Raw genomic sequence first — 13921 nt, 5'->3', positions numbered from 1 at the left:
ATACATATGTTGTACATTTTCTCTGTGTTTCTCATTTTCTCTGTGTCATTGAAGATATTCATGTTTGAAGCATACGGCTGTGATACAGTGAAGTCCATATGTTTAATAGATAAAACAAAACATACAGTACAACCACTCTGATTAATGTAGCCTTGAAGACAAGATTTCAGCGGGACTAATGAGATATCTCTCGTGCAGAAGTCACAAAGTCCATGTGATGTGACTCATTAGTGATTTCACAGACTTCACTGTGATCAGATTTCATTGGATCTACAATCTACTGAAGAAGTAGTTTCTTTGAAAACTGATCACAGTGAAGTCTGCTGATTATACAGAGTAACAAGGACACCACTTCTGGAAAGACAAGCTGCTGTTGAATATTTTGAATTTAATTTTTCAATGCAAATAGCAGCACTAGTTAAATTCAGTTTGCCTTCATTGTATTTGTGCAGCAGCAGAATTTTCAGAGACAAGATATCTCTAAATCTGGGCAAGTAAAAATGAAATTTTCTGTGTGGATATGTACCATTAAGGGATATTCTAAGTCACAAATCAGTTGTTGTTTTTTTGAAAACCTTAGAAACAGCAGAAAACAATCAAGCCTTAAGGTCTATTCGGTATCTGCTCTGGAGCTTTTGATCAGGTCACATGATTTTCAGCAGATGGACTTTGCCCAGTTGCCATTTGCATGTGTTGAAATAAAAGATTTAAATGTATTTTTTCTCTGAGGACTTTAAGGGCATGTCCATGTTTGAACATTTTCAGTTTCATGACAACTGGGCAAACTTCTCATGCTGAGGAAGATCATGTGATATGATTGAAAGACCAAGAACAGCAACTAATTAGCCCTTTGCTAAGCCCCCCTGCAAACAGTAACCGTTCAGTCATAGATTAGCAAACATAGCAAGACACCACAGGCCTGTCAAGCTTTGCATTACTTTACAAATTCATCTTTATCTGCTTTAATGTAAACTACAAGCATTAGCATGTACGGCTAACTAATCCTAGCTTACTAGCTGCAGTAACGTTACCATCAGCTACTCTATTTTCTAAACTCATGGCTTAATCCCACATTTGTTGTGTGTTGGTTTGAGGAGGAGGATGTCGGCTGGTGCAGAATCAAAGTGGTGCATCTCTCTGTGGCTCGCTCTCGTAGGTCAAAGTCGGGTTAGTTCAGCTCTTATCCCTGGGTGAGTGTCTCAAGGTCCGCTGCACTTGATCTGATTCCTGCGCTTCTTTTTCGCACATTAATGACTGTATTTCTGTCCTCTCACATATACATATACATATACGTGTACTATTTCACTAACTCAGTCTTTAAGCTGTTAAGTAACTTTACATATTTAGAGGAGACACTTTCACTGGGTTCTTGTTTTAAAATATGTTAGATACAAACATTAAAGTCAGCAGGAGTCAGACTTCTCAGCTAATTCAAGGTGTTTAAGCATTAGCATTAGCTTAGATTAAATTACATTGTGAATTTCCCCGGTGTGGGATCAATAAAGTTTATCTTATCTAATTAGCCAGATCCACATAATTTTAGTCGACAAAATCTTCAGTCGACAGCTATAAGAAGCTGCTTTTGTTACTTCTCTGTGAATTGCTACCAGTTTTGATGTTAAATCTGTCACCATTATCACTGTATTGTTACATAAAACTATCTGGGAGGTCTCCCTTAGAAACTGTTTGGAAAATGGCAAGCACTTTCAAAGAACATTTGGCAGGTGTTTGGATGAACCATCTGTCTATCACGTCTAACATGGGCAAACTTTAACCAACCAGATCAAAGTCTTGCCGAAGCCAGTCGGGAGAAGAGCAAAAACATCTTTTCCATGGAGAAAAGCCTTCGGTGCTGTTCTTTGCTCTTCTTTCAATGAAAAAATACTCTCCAGTTCTAATATAACTGATCACAGTATCTACGCTAACCTCTTCAGGAGCCACCATTGTTTATTAGAGATGTCACACCTAAAGCCACAGCCATAGCTGCCAGTAGTCCTTCCTAAGATGCTGATTGGCTGCCCCACTTTTGGTGAGGACACTAATGGATAACTTCAAGCCTGGCAAGATGGATTCTTGCACAATCGGAAAGCTTGACAGGCATAGCAACAGTAACTAAGGAAGATGGGGCTTAGTGAAGAGTCAGTTGGACTTTGGAATTTTTTTTTTTTTTTTCAGATGTTTTTGTAAATTGGGTGAAGTAATGCTTTTTCTGTTCATTTCTATTGTGCAAAGTCACATGTGAAAATGTGGATTGTTGCAACAGCAAATGCAACTTACAGGTTTTTATATCTGATATAAACTATAAATATAAGTATACAATGTGAAAATGATACCAACTTTTTTACGAAAAGCACTTATCCTTTAAAGTCATATTTAGGTTTTCTTTTTTGTGAAAAGATGGAATCTTTAACTAAAAAACTCTGAGTCTGAGGATTTGATCTAAGTACCTCTATGCAGGAAGACTTGAAGTCAGCAGCCATGTTAGCGACCCCAAGAGGTTGTAACAAGTACTGACAAGACTGAAGATGGGGAGGTGCGTTCTTAGCAAGTGTTGCAACTTATTTTTGTTTCTGTGGCATACTCACCCAGTGTGCAGGTCTTTTTAATCATATTGGTTAAAAATGTACTTAAATTTCTATGTTCACACTTGTCAGAGCAACAGCTGCATCAGTATTGTTCTTGCAAGTAAAAAAAATTATGTGTATAAACACAACAAAGAAATTGCACAATGCTGCTTTGTACAATGAGGGTGTACTTATACCTTTATTTTGAAATAACTCAAAAATATCTACAATCTGTAAAATAATAATAAGGTATCAACATTATATATAAAATAAAAGGCGTTTTTATTCAAGCTGCTGTTTTCCATGCTTTTATTTGTGTGGCAGGAGGAAGTGTGTTTTTCATATTACAAAACGATGAGGGTTTTTAGATAAAATACTCCAGGCACTTGTTCCTCTCATCATCCAGTTCTTGGGTCTCAATCTCAAACTTTTTCATGGCAATGAAATACTGAACAAATGGCTCTCCAAGGGCACTGCGGATGACCTGGTCCTCCCCCAGCGCCTCCAGAGCGTCGTCGAGCTTCACTGGAATGGCAAACTCTTTCTGCTGACTGGGGGCTTTGTTCAGACTGCTGTTGACGTTCAGGTTTCGTCTGATGCCGTCCAGTCCCGCGGCCGCAGTGGCAGCCAGCACGATGTAGGGGTTGGCCATGGCTGAGCCCAGCTTGTTGTCGATGTGCGTTTCCCTCCCACCATGACACTTGATGTTGAAAGAGCTGCTGTTATCGTTGCAGCCGCAGGTGGCGCACAGCACTCGTTTGGGGTCTTTGATCGTCTTGGCGATGTGGCTCCGGCAGCCCAGGCCGGGCGACATCAGACAGCTCAGGGCAGCAGAGTGGGTGAGGAGCCCAGCCAGCCATTTCCTGCCGATCTCAGACAGCTCGCCTGCCTTCTCCCCACTGTGAAAGAGGCTACGGCGGCCGTTAGCATCCCACAAACTGTGAGAGAGCACCCCAGCGTTGTACAGGCCGTCATCGGTGAAGAAGCTTGCGATGTAGCTGTGTTTACGAGCCATCTCTTTGATGCCGGTGCGGAAGGTGAAGGCGCTATCTGCGGCTGCAATCCCAAACTCTGGCCTCAGGTTGATCTCCATCTGGCCGGGGCCGCTTGCGGAGGCGATGCTGTCTATATCTGCGCCCATGCAGTACATGCTGTCCACCAGCTGCTGGAAGAAAGGCAGGTCATGGTTGCTGAGCAGGGTGGTGGCCGGGAACATGAGTGTCTTTGGTCCGATCCGGTCCGGTGCTCCGAGGACGCAGCATTCGTAGGTGAAGGACGAGTGCAAGGAGAATCCCATGCTTTGGAGCTGGCCGAGGAGCTGCTTGGCGATCAGGCGAGGGGAAGTGCGAAGGGGGCTTCCTGTCACCGTGCACGGGTCGCAGATGACCCGGGCTGTCTGCTCGGCCCAGGGTAAAACCCTGAAGGTCGAAAGATCAGGGATCAGCAGGACATCGCTGCTGAAATTGGCGGTGTTGGCGTGGTCCACTTCGTTACTCTTGGGGCTCAGGGTCAGCTCCAAATAGCTTCTTGGCATTGGTACCCCATATACCGCTTTCTCCTGTGAAAATAACGTTTACAATGAAGCAGTAGTTCAACATTTTGGGAACATACTCAATATACTCATTCATTTTTATTTTTTAGAGTTAAATGTGACATTCTGATGTATTTGCATTACAGCTTATTTCTGATGCATTTGTGCTATTTCTTTCCCCCTATTTCCTCTCTTCTGAATCATACAACAATCTTTCTGGATGGATGGATGGATGGATGGATGGATGGATGGATAGATAGATAGATAGATAGATAGATAGATAGATAGATAGATAGATAGATAGATAGGGTGATTACATGGAAGAAGCGGACAGGCACTGTCTTGGACCTGGACACCCCGTGGAGGTCAGTGGCCTCGAAGCGGACGAAGTTGATGTTTTCTCTGGCGATTTGTTGCTTGATCTGCTCCATGGCTGAGATGAACCGCTGGTTCCCAAAGATCTCGATAACCTCGTTTCCGTTATCTGTGGAAAAGAGTTTGAAATATCTGCAAAAACAGTGGACAGTTTGATTCCAAGTACTAAGCATCCAATTTTTGGAAAAAAAACAACAACAGCCATATATAAACCTATGTTTTTCTGTCACTATTTCTCATGGACACATAATAGAACCTGGAGTGGGATTACTGCTCAGCCTTGCTCACGATTTTTCCCAGTGGCTACTTGTGGTATTGCAGTAAAAAATCATTCCTGTGACCCAAAAAGCATTTTCTTCACAAGGACACCTTGAACTGCAAACAAGGTCAACTATGACTCTTTTCATTATGAATTTTATATTTGTAAAACTTTCCTTGTGACAAGACAAGCGATTTTAAAAACCTGTGACATCACAATGTAAAGTCTATGGGCCAAGTGGGATCTAGTGGGTGGGGCCAGCAGCAGAAACATCACTACGCATATTCAGCAGGCTGCATACCACCGAAGTAAACCAGGAAGCTTGAAAAGTTTTTCTAACTTCAGCTTTTCAGTTCTCACTGACTTGAATTGGTGCCATTTTTGCATCCAGTGTCAAGTTCTATGAAGTGTCTCTGGTATTTCCTGGAAAACTCAAAGCTCCAGTGGTGTCAAAACCACTTAACTCGAGCCAAAGTCAGATCCCAAACCAGTTCTGTTTGATTTCAAGTCAGTACTGAGTACAGCTGGACAATAAACCTGCCCAGCAGATATTATCTTCTTGCAGATATATCGGTATCTGTTTGTCTGTCGATGACTTTAGTTTATTGATCAGTCCCTCCAGGAAGTTGCAATGTTGCAATCGCAACAGTTCATCTCCGTGAATTCTGCACAACTTTGCAACTTTGACCAATAATTGTAACTTTCTACGTGTTCTATCAATCATAACAGTTCTCCACACAAATGTCATACATACATATCTCAATGAACCGACTCAATGTTTCCTTATCTATTATCTTTTTAATTTTTTTGTTTTTATTTTGTCAAGAGTACTGAAAAGTTCATACAGTTCGTCAGTGTTATTGACATTTATCAATGTGCTGTGCACTTTTATGTATTAAAATTTTGCACTTGGATTTTGACTTAGTTGGTGCTCTAAAAAAATTTGCTTCTTTGTGGAACACCACCACAGGTGCATTCACAAATAAAGCATATTTAGCTGAATTTGTCAAATCCTGACCCTTTCTTTTAAGCTTACTTAGAACATTCAGGACAGATTGTGGTTATATTCTCCCTGAAACAACTTGCCTTTAATTTTTAATGAATTATTTAAAAAAAAAAAAAAAAAATGCTCAAAGAAAGCATTAAACAACATGTATCACATTTTTTTTGAAAAGCTGCCATGAAATCAGGCATTTGACAATTAAAAAACAAAAGCCCACAAAAACCTGGAGGGACTGATTTACAGTACAGAATGTTTTCCCACCAGAGAGCACCAACAAGTTTATATTTCTCCTCTAAGTATCAGTTTTGGTCACAAAAATCCAGTAAAATCAAATCCCACTGAAAAACAACCTCAAAATAAGCAATAATCCATCATTCCAAATGTAAAACTAATGATTCAGGAGTTTTTTTAAGGATGATCCTTCCGGTTCGCTATGCCAGGATAATTTTACTAACTGACAAATAAATTCCTAGAAATTAAAGAACTGCAAAGCTAATTTTCACGTTAAAGAGGTCAATACATTATTGAATTTAAGTCAAAATAGGAACTAGAGATTTTAAAACATGACTTGAGTGTTGAAATGCAGTGAACCAGCATCTGATAATGGTTCATCCTCAAAGAACTAAAATGATCTAATTTATCTGATAATATTCAATCAATCCTTCTTTCGTATCAGGGATAAACTCGTCTTTTAACCAAAGCTTCACCAACCTGAATTAGAAGCTCCAGTCTCTCCGCAGGAGCTGCCGCTTGAATATGTGTGTGCCCTGACTCCAGGCTGCCTATTTGTGTTGGCATCAGACCTGAATGAGCTGGATGAATCCATGCTGGGAGGCAGCTGAATAGATGTGCTCTCTCTCGAGTTGGGCCCCCTTCTGGAAGCGTCAGAGTGGGGTTTGAAGGTGCTGAACGCCCTGTTGGGGTTTCCATCTTCCTGCCGTCCATCTGGCCTTCCACCACCTCCACCACTGCCACTGCCACCGCTGCCGTTGCTGCCTCCGTGGAGGTACGTATATGGACTCCCCGGCTTCCCATCATCTCTCCCGCGGATGCTGAGCAGAGGACTGTCCCTCAGGATGGTCTTCAGCTCCTCCATGGTCTCCCGGGGGATGCCCATCTCACTGAAGGACACCCTGGTTTGAGGAGACACCTCTTTGGGCCAGTCCTCACCAGCAGGTTCATCCATCCTGGGATCATCTACTCGCTCTGGGGGCCTGTGAGGCAGGGGGCAGATGGAGATCACAGTGGGGCTGTCTGGGGGTAAAGAGATGCTGTTGGGAGCGTGGACGATGGATGGGCCTCCTCCTCCGCTGTTCCAGTCCACCGGAGGCGAGTATTTCCCAGACACCCTCACTCCCTTCCTGTTGCCCAGGCTCATCCCTGTGCCATCTATCTGGTCCTTGCTTCTACTCTGACCCTCCTGGAAAACACACAATGGGTCTATCACAAATATGGTAAGAGATGGTCAAGTTTATATGAAAAGAGTTAGTGCAAGGAATCAAGATCCAACCAAGTCAAGAAAGACAAATAAAAAAAATTATGTATCTGAAGCCAAAGCTGCAGCATCCATTCACAAAATTCAAATGAAAAAGTTAGATGTGGAGTTGTTACCTTGAAATCTTCAGAGTCATTCATTTCTTTGTTTGAACTCTTTCATGAACTTGTGATTTGGAATTTGATAGCCCTCATGTGAAGGCAGAGCTTCACTCGCACATTAATTTTTATAGACAATTGGTACAATGGTGACGGATTAGAAAATTCTTTTTGCCCCCCAACACCCGCGGGAGTCCGGCTGGAAACTGGCAGCTGCCGGCCGCCGGTGGACACTGAACCACTGCTGCTTTGAGCTCATTGGCTGCCTGTGGGGACAATTCACTGTTGCTTTTGTGTCATTGCGAAGTGAAACTGCAGAGCTCAGCAGCTCTGTTTGTGCTTCCAGAAGGATATGGGAGCAAAAGTATTTATTCCAGAGAGATGAAAACACACGAGTGTGAGGAGCAGACAATGGCTGCCGTTAGTGATGGTCTGTGCATTAAAGAGCTGCTGCTGCTGTCTGAGTGAAATCACTCTCCAATCAACACTGTGTTTTCTTGATGTGGGGGGGGGGGGGCTGAACACGAATGTTTAAAGGAGCAGTTCACCCCCAAAACAAAAATACATATGTGTCCTCTTACCTGTTTATCCATCTAGATATTTTTAGGTGTGAGTTGCAGAGTTTTGGAGATATTTGATATAGAAACATCTGTCTTCTCTCAAACATAATGGAACTAAATGTCACTTGGCTTGTGATGCTCAACAGCAATGTCTCTTTCCAGAAATCACGACCCGGTTACTCAAAATAATCCAGAGTTTGTTGTGAGCAGTTTCATGTAGGAACTACTTTCTCTGTAGTTGAAAGAAAGTAGTTCCAGTCGATTCTACTGCAGAACAAACATAGTTCCACTGGCTTTTCTGGATCTACTGGAACAGATCCAGAGCTGAGGGCTCTCTAGTTTGATTATAATTAAGAGAAGCCAGACATCTCTGCAGCTAATAGCTCCAAAACTCAGTTTTCCTGCTTAATTTCACTTCTTACAGATAAAACAGTCTCACCACCAGGTCAGTTTAGTACCAAGACATGTTTGTTCTTTTGTCTTCTTTTTTTTTTTATTTATTTTTTTTTTTTTATAAGAAATGGTTCATATCATATCGACCTTCTGCAAAATTGTTGCAAAATGTATCAAAGAGCAAAAAAATTGCAGGTGGACGGGTGCATAGGAGAGGACCATAGGTCCACAATGAGAAGCAAAAAGACTTTAAAACACGTCTTATTTAATCTTTGGTTGCTACTGCTAAAGACAGCGTATGAGAGTCTTTCATATTTTACAAATGATGTCACCAGTTCTGATGTCACCAGTATTAATAAGTAGATAAATAATAAATATAAATTAAAAAATGTTGAATGAGAAGATGTGCCAAAACTTTTTTGTGTTTATGCATACTTGCATACATGGATGTATACATGTTTTTTTGTTTGTTTGTTTGTTTGTTTGTTGTTGCCCCAGCAGCTCAGTTGATGGTGCATGCAGCCCATGTGCAGAAGCTATCAGTCCTCAGAAGCGGCCATGTTTTTAACTCCCGTCTGTGGCCCTTTGCTGCATGTCTTCCTCCCTCTTTCAGCCCCGTTTCCTGTCTGACTAAAGCTGGATCAGTAAAGGCCAGAAAGCCTAAAAAAATTAAGCGACTGCAAGGAACTTTTCTGCCATAACCTCAAAATATAACATCAGATTAAATTATCTGAATTATCTCTTCCTGCTTTCTTTTAACTGGCAACCGTATGACTCACTGGGAAAGAATAAACACAGGCTCATTTCATCTGCTTCATGGAGAATATTTGATATATTATATACTGTGTATATATGTACTATAACCACTAGTATTGGAGGATTTTCCCTGAGGAATTAAATGACCTGATACAAAGACAAACCAGTCTGTGCGGAGTGTGAATAAACAGCATGCAAAAGGATTGGTAAGGCTTTATTTTATGCTGAAATTCCTAGAACAAATTTCCTAGTAACTCCTAATTATGGGGAAAGTTTCGATTAAGCAACTGTTCCATTTAAACTCAAATATTCATCTATTATTCACTTATTATTAAACTTTGTTGTTTATATGTGTTGAATTGTGTGCTTGTCTGTGGAGAGAATTACACATTTCTGCACGTATAGCTGACCTGCTGTGCTCTAATAAGTTTTAAGCCAAAGGTTTATTGGAACTGATCTATTGGAAGGGCACCAATTGATCGATGTTCTTCCCAAAACCTTGTACCAAATTATAAAATTATTTCAGGACATTAGGAGATTAGGATATTTCCGGTGTAGGAGTAGGCAACATCTAGATAGTAAAGTTATGAAATTAATAATTTTATTTTGCACAAAATTGAAACAGTCTTGATTTAGAAAGATGGACGCTGTGTATAACCTTAAAGGGAAAATTCACCACTCTTCATGTGGATGTTAGGGTTATCCTGGGCAACTGGACCTGTTTAGGTTCTTGAAGATGTTTTGCCTCTCATCAAAGAGGCTTCTTCAGTTCTGCAGAGCTGGAACATCTTCAAGAACCTAGTTGACTTTGATAACCCTCTTGTGCAGTCACTTGAAGCAAAAGAAACCCTGAGTGCTGCCATATTGACAGAGAAAGCTGGAATTTGTGTTTCTTCCTGCCTCCAGTGATGTCACAGTGATGTCACTGGTGTTAAGGAAGACCTACAGACTTTTTCAGCTTCAGTCTCTGTCTCTGGGCGGCCAGGGGGGCGCGTTAGATGAGTCTATATGTCCAGAGCCAGCCTGAGGCATAAACAAACAAAGCGCCTGCTTAGGGCCCCCGTGGCCCCCGCAGGGCCCCCACAGGGCCCCAGTAGAGCTTGAAATGTGTGTTTTGTTTTGTTTGTTTTTTGTCTCTGTGTTTATTATTGTCAATGCTAATGATACAAAAACATACACAAATATTGTGTTAGCTAATCCTACAGGTCTAATAAATTCCAGCTGCCTCTGTCAGAGCTGCTGTCACATTTCCCAATAATTAATATTAAAGTGCAAATTAACACCAGATGAGTCTTGTGAGTTTGTTGTCCTTTTAGGATTAACAAAACATGCCAGGCTGACATTAGTCTGATAGAAACAACACAGCTCCAGCCAATAAACTGATGACAGGTCTGTTAGATTTGCAGTAGATGCAAATTATCGAGCAGTAACAATAGTTCAGGGGTCTGGAACCTGTGACTCCTGAGCCACATGTGGCTCTTTAGCTGCTCTCCAGAGGCTCCCTGTGGCTTTGGCAAAAAATTATACAGAAAAGAATAACAGCATTTTAATTTTCATTTGTCACTGTTGCAGGTCTACACTGTAAAAATGAAAAAACTTCAAGGCAACGTACTGCAATACATTTTTAAGTTTTGAGCCCAACTCAAATTCTTGTGTTTTGAAAAAGTTTTATCAAATTACAAATCTTTTGTTGAGATGATTAACTTTTCTCCTTCAGATAAACTTAGTTTTAGAAAACCCAAAAAGCTGTATTAAAAAAAAAATCATTGAGTAAATTAATTGAACAGAAAGTGAATGATGGTTTTAAATTCTTTTTAATTTTCAATTAAAAACGTTTAAATTTCAGGCACCAAAATAATGACAAAGGTTCACATCGCACTGTGACCAATATGAAATACATTTTTTTGAGTTTCTAAAACTCAGAAATTTGACAATTGACAAATAGTAAATTAGCTCAACTAAAGATTAAAACCTTTTAAAATTCATCTGAAAGCTCAAGAGTTTAAACTGGGCTTAAAACTCAAAAATCTGTTGCCTTGATATGTTGCGTTGTCTCAGCTTTTTTTTTTTTTTTTTACAGTGTCAATTGATTCTGACATTCTTTAACTGTAAAAATATCTAGCCCATACAACAAAGGATATTTTGTCAGCTAAAAAGCGTCAGAACATACATCTGTGGCTCGGTGCCCTTTTCTTTAAATTTTGATGGTGCTAAAGTTAAGCTAGCTATGAATGCTATTTAAAAAAAAAAAAAAAAAGAAAGGTCCTCAGGGAAAAGAGAAAATTAAATAATAAGGTCTCCAGACAATTCCTTTTCTCTTTTTTGGCCCAAAATGTCTCTTTTAATTGTAAAGGTTGCAGACCCCTGCAATAACCAGTAGTATGGTGTTGGGGGGCCCATCAGCTTAGGGCCCCATAAAGGCTTTGTCATGCCCTGTTTTTGTCATCTAATTAAATGTTTTGGCCACTAAAGTAACTGCTTGGGTGGTGATGCACAGCAACATGGGCATGGGCATCAAGAGCTTGAATGCAATGCATCCTGGTACATGTAGGAACTGTCCACATGATCTGTAAGCAGGAGAACTCAGCTTTCTTTTTTCAGTTGATGACATTTACCATCAACACTGACAGGATATCCACATGAAAAGTGGTGAATTTTACCTTTAAACTGGATAAAAGACGTGACAGTAGGTAACAGTGTAGGTCCCAGCTCCCAGAACGATTGGTTCTTAAAAGTAAGCAATGTTTAAATATCATTTAGCAACTATGACTGCCAGCTCTCCTGCTACTCTTCTGCTACCTGCTAATACTGCTGTTAGATTTCCATACCTCCACAACCTGAGCTTCCCTCCTCCTCAGGCCTTCTGTATTTGTGGCTCTCATTGGTCTGAATCTCCAGCTCTGATGACTCAGCTCTGACTTCAGCATCGATGACTCAGGACGACACACTGATGACTTTGGAATTAAACATCAAATTACCTGTTCAAGTGAAAAGTTAAAACTTAATTAGGACTCAATCGCCTCAGAAATCAGCCTCACTTCTTCTCAAGTATCAACTTCAGTGGGCTGATTAATGATACAGACCTACACGAAGCTGCACAGACTCACTGTTGTCAAAACTGCAAGTTGATTTAAAAAAGAAATGCAAAAAAAAATCTACTGTGGTTTTAGTTTCATTAGCCACGGTTTTGAGATAATTGGAGCTGCTTTTATTACTATTTTGCATTTTGAGAATGAAGTCGAATTATGGAGAATAAAGTAGAAACCACTTCGACTTAATTGTTGACATTTCTCGACATTTCAACTTTATTCTCAGCACTTCTCAACATTTCTTAACATTTCGACTTCATCCTTGACATGGTACTTTAACATTACTCTCGACATTTCGACTTTATCCTCAACATTTCAACTTTATTCTTGACATTTCAACTTTCTTTGCAACCATTCTTGACGTGGTATTTTAACGTTATTCTACACATTTTGACTTTATTTACATAATTTCTCATCACCTCAACTTCACGCTCCACATTTACACTTTATTCTGGACATTCTGACTTCCTCTTTTCGACATTTTGATTTTATTCTCACCATTTCTATTTCACTCTCGACATTGCTCCACATTTAGACTTTATTCTCAATATTTCAACTTTATTCTCAACATATAGACTTTATCAAAATGTGGACTGACTTTAAAGGATCGCTGTGCAGGATTTATCTAGTGGCGAGTTCGCAGATTGCAAACATTTCGCCTCACACTTCCATTCCAAGTGTGCAGGAGAATCGACGGTGGCTGTGAAACTTGCAAAAAAAAAAAAAAAAAGCTGTAAACAGAGCCAGTGTTTGGTTTGTCCATTCTGTGCTGCAGTAGAAACATGACAGTGAAACATGGCGGCTTCAACGGAAGAGGACCCACGCATTCTGTAGATACAAAGAGTTCGATCTAAGATGACAAAAACTCAACAATTCTTATTATCAGGAGATTATACATTAATGAAAACATATTACATTGGACCTTTAAACTGTGAAAATACAAGCTTTATGAGATTTTTCCCTATTTTTCAATATATCCCAATAATTAATAATATATATTGGTGAATGTGTTCAGAGAAAGCCCACTTTAGTTTTGTTGGTAGTAATGTTTCAGTCTTTATAATTCTGGATGGTTTCTGGTGTCCACATGTGGCTCCAGGAGGTGAGGGAGCAGTGGGGCCTCATCACCTGACCTGTGCAGCATGGAGGCAGGGAGATGTCTGGGCAGAACACCTCACATTTTCAGGGTGGGGTTTTAAAGAGCTGCATCAAGCTGGAGACAATTCAGTATATGGAGGACAGGAAGTTCTTCGGGCTTCTCTTCAAAATAGAGTTCAAGGTGTGTCACTGGCGACAAAACATGGACACAAATTAGATATTTGATAGGTAATAAATGACAGCTTTAATCGTGTAAAATCAAGGCTAAAAGTAGAAGTTTCAGATATCTGACAACAGAAAATATTCTCCATTCTCACCATTTCTTATAAGTACATGTAGAGTAAATGCTTTAGGGCAGGAGTGCAGGCTAAAATACACATACACATAATAACACTGTCAACATTTTGTTTGTGTTTTGGATCACAGGTTCTACGAATTCACCTGTCGGCTGATGAAACTGGTTTTTGACAGGTTGAGAGGAAGTTCAGTCAATTTTTCACTTTTTGTCTTTTCTCTGATGAAGTTTTGACATTTTGGAGAAACAAGCTGGGATGCAGCAGTGAATTTAGCACCATATTGGTGATATACAATGATTTTTTTCTTAAGTATTTGCAGACTAGACAGTCACATATTCACAATGGTACCAAAAAAAAAAAAAGAAAAAAGATATGAATCTTCCTCTTTATCTTCAGGTGCCATT

General features: G+C 40.2%; 1 protein-coding gene across 2 annotated transcripts; it reads right to left on the bottom strand.

Annotated features, from left to right (window-relative positions):
* Positions 1-2856: 2856 nt before the first annotated feature.
* On the bottom strand, positions 2857-7645 carry lgsn (lengsin, lens protein with glutamine synthetase domain). 2 transcript variants are annotated; one of them, XM_084714707.1, is made up of 4 exons: positions 7344-7645; positions 6444-7152; positions 4413-4579; positions 2857-4122 (listed from the first exon to the last, which is right to left on the bottom strand). In XM_084714707.1, the coding sequence occupies exons 1-4, from the start codon at positions 7365-7367 to the stop codon at positions 2929-2931; spliced, it is 2094 nt and encodes a 697-aa protein (XP_084570833.1). In that variant the 5' UTR covers positions 7368-7645; the 3' UTR covers positions 2857-2928. The 2 variants fall into 2 exon arrangements, with proteins under 2 accessions (XP_084570833.1, XP_084570834.1); XM_084714708.1 differs by having other exon boundaries at positions 6444-7172; positions 7344-7641.
* Between the last annotated feature and the right edge of the window lie 6276 nt (positions 7646-13921).

Source organism: Lutjanus erythropterus, chromosome 3 (genome assembly GCF_056507025.1).
Source record: "Lutjanus erythropterus isolate fLutEry1 chromosome 3, fLutEry1.hap2, whole genome shotgun sequence".
Classification (NCBI taxonomy): Eukaryota; Metazoa; Chordata; class Actinopteri; order Lutjaniformes; family Lutjanidae; genus Lutjanus; species Lutjanus erythropterus.
This window is presented reverse-complemented; position numbering and strand designations above follow the sequence as displayed.

Bases quoted from the DNA above. Each gene is read 5' to 3' on its own strand.
- lgsn (XM_084714707.1), bottom strand. From the start codon at position 7,367: ATGAATGACTCTGAAGATTTCAAG. The intron at 4,580-6,443 runs GTTGGTGAAGCT...TCTTTTCCACAG, and splicing joins GACTGGAGCTTCTAATTCAG to ATAACGGAAACGAGGTTATC. The intron at 4,123-4,412 runs GTAATCACCCTA...TTATTTTCACAG, and splicing joins TGCCTGTCCGCTTCTTCCAT to GAGAAAGCGGTATATGGGGT.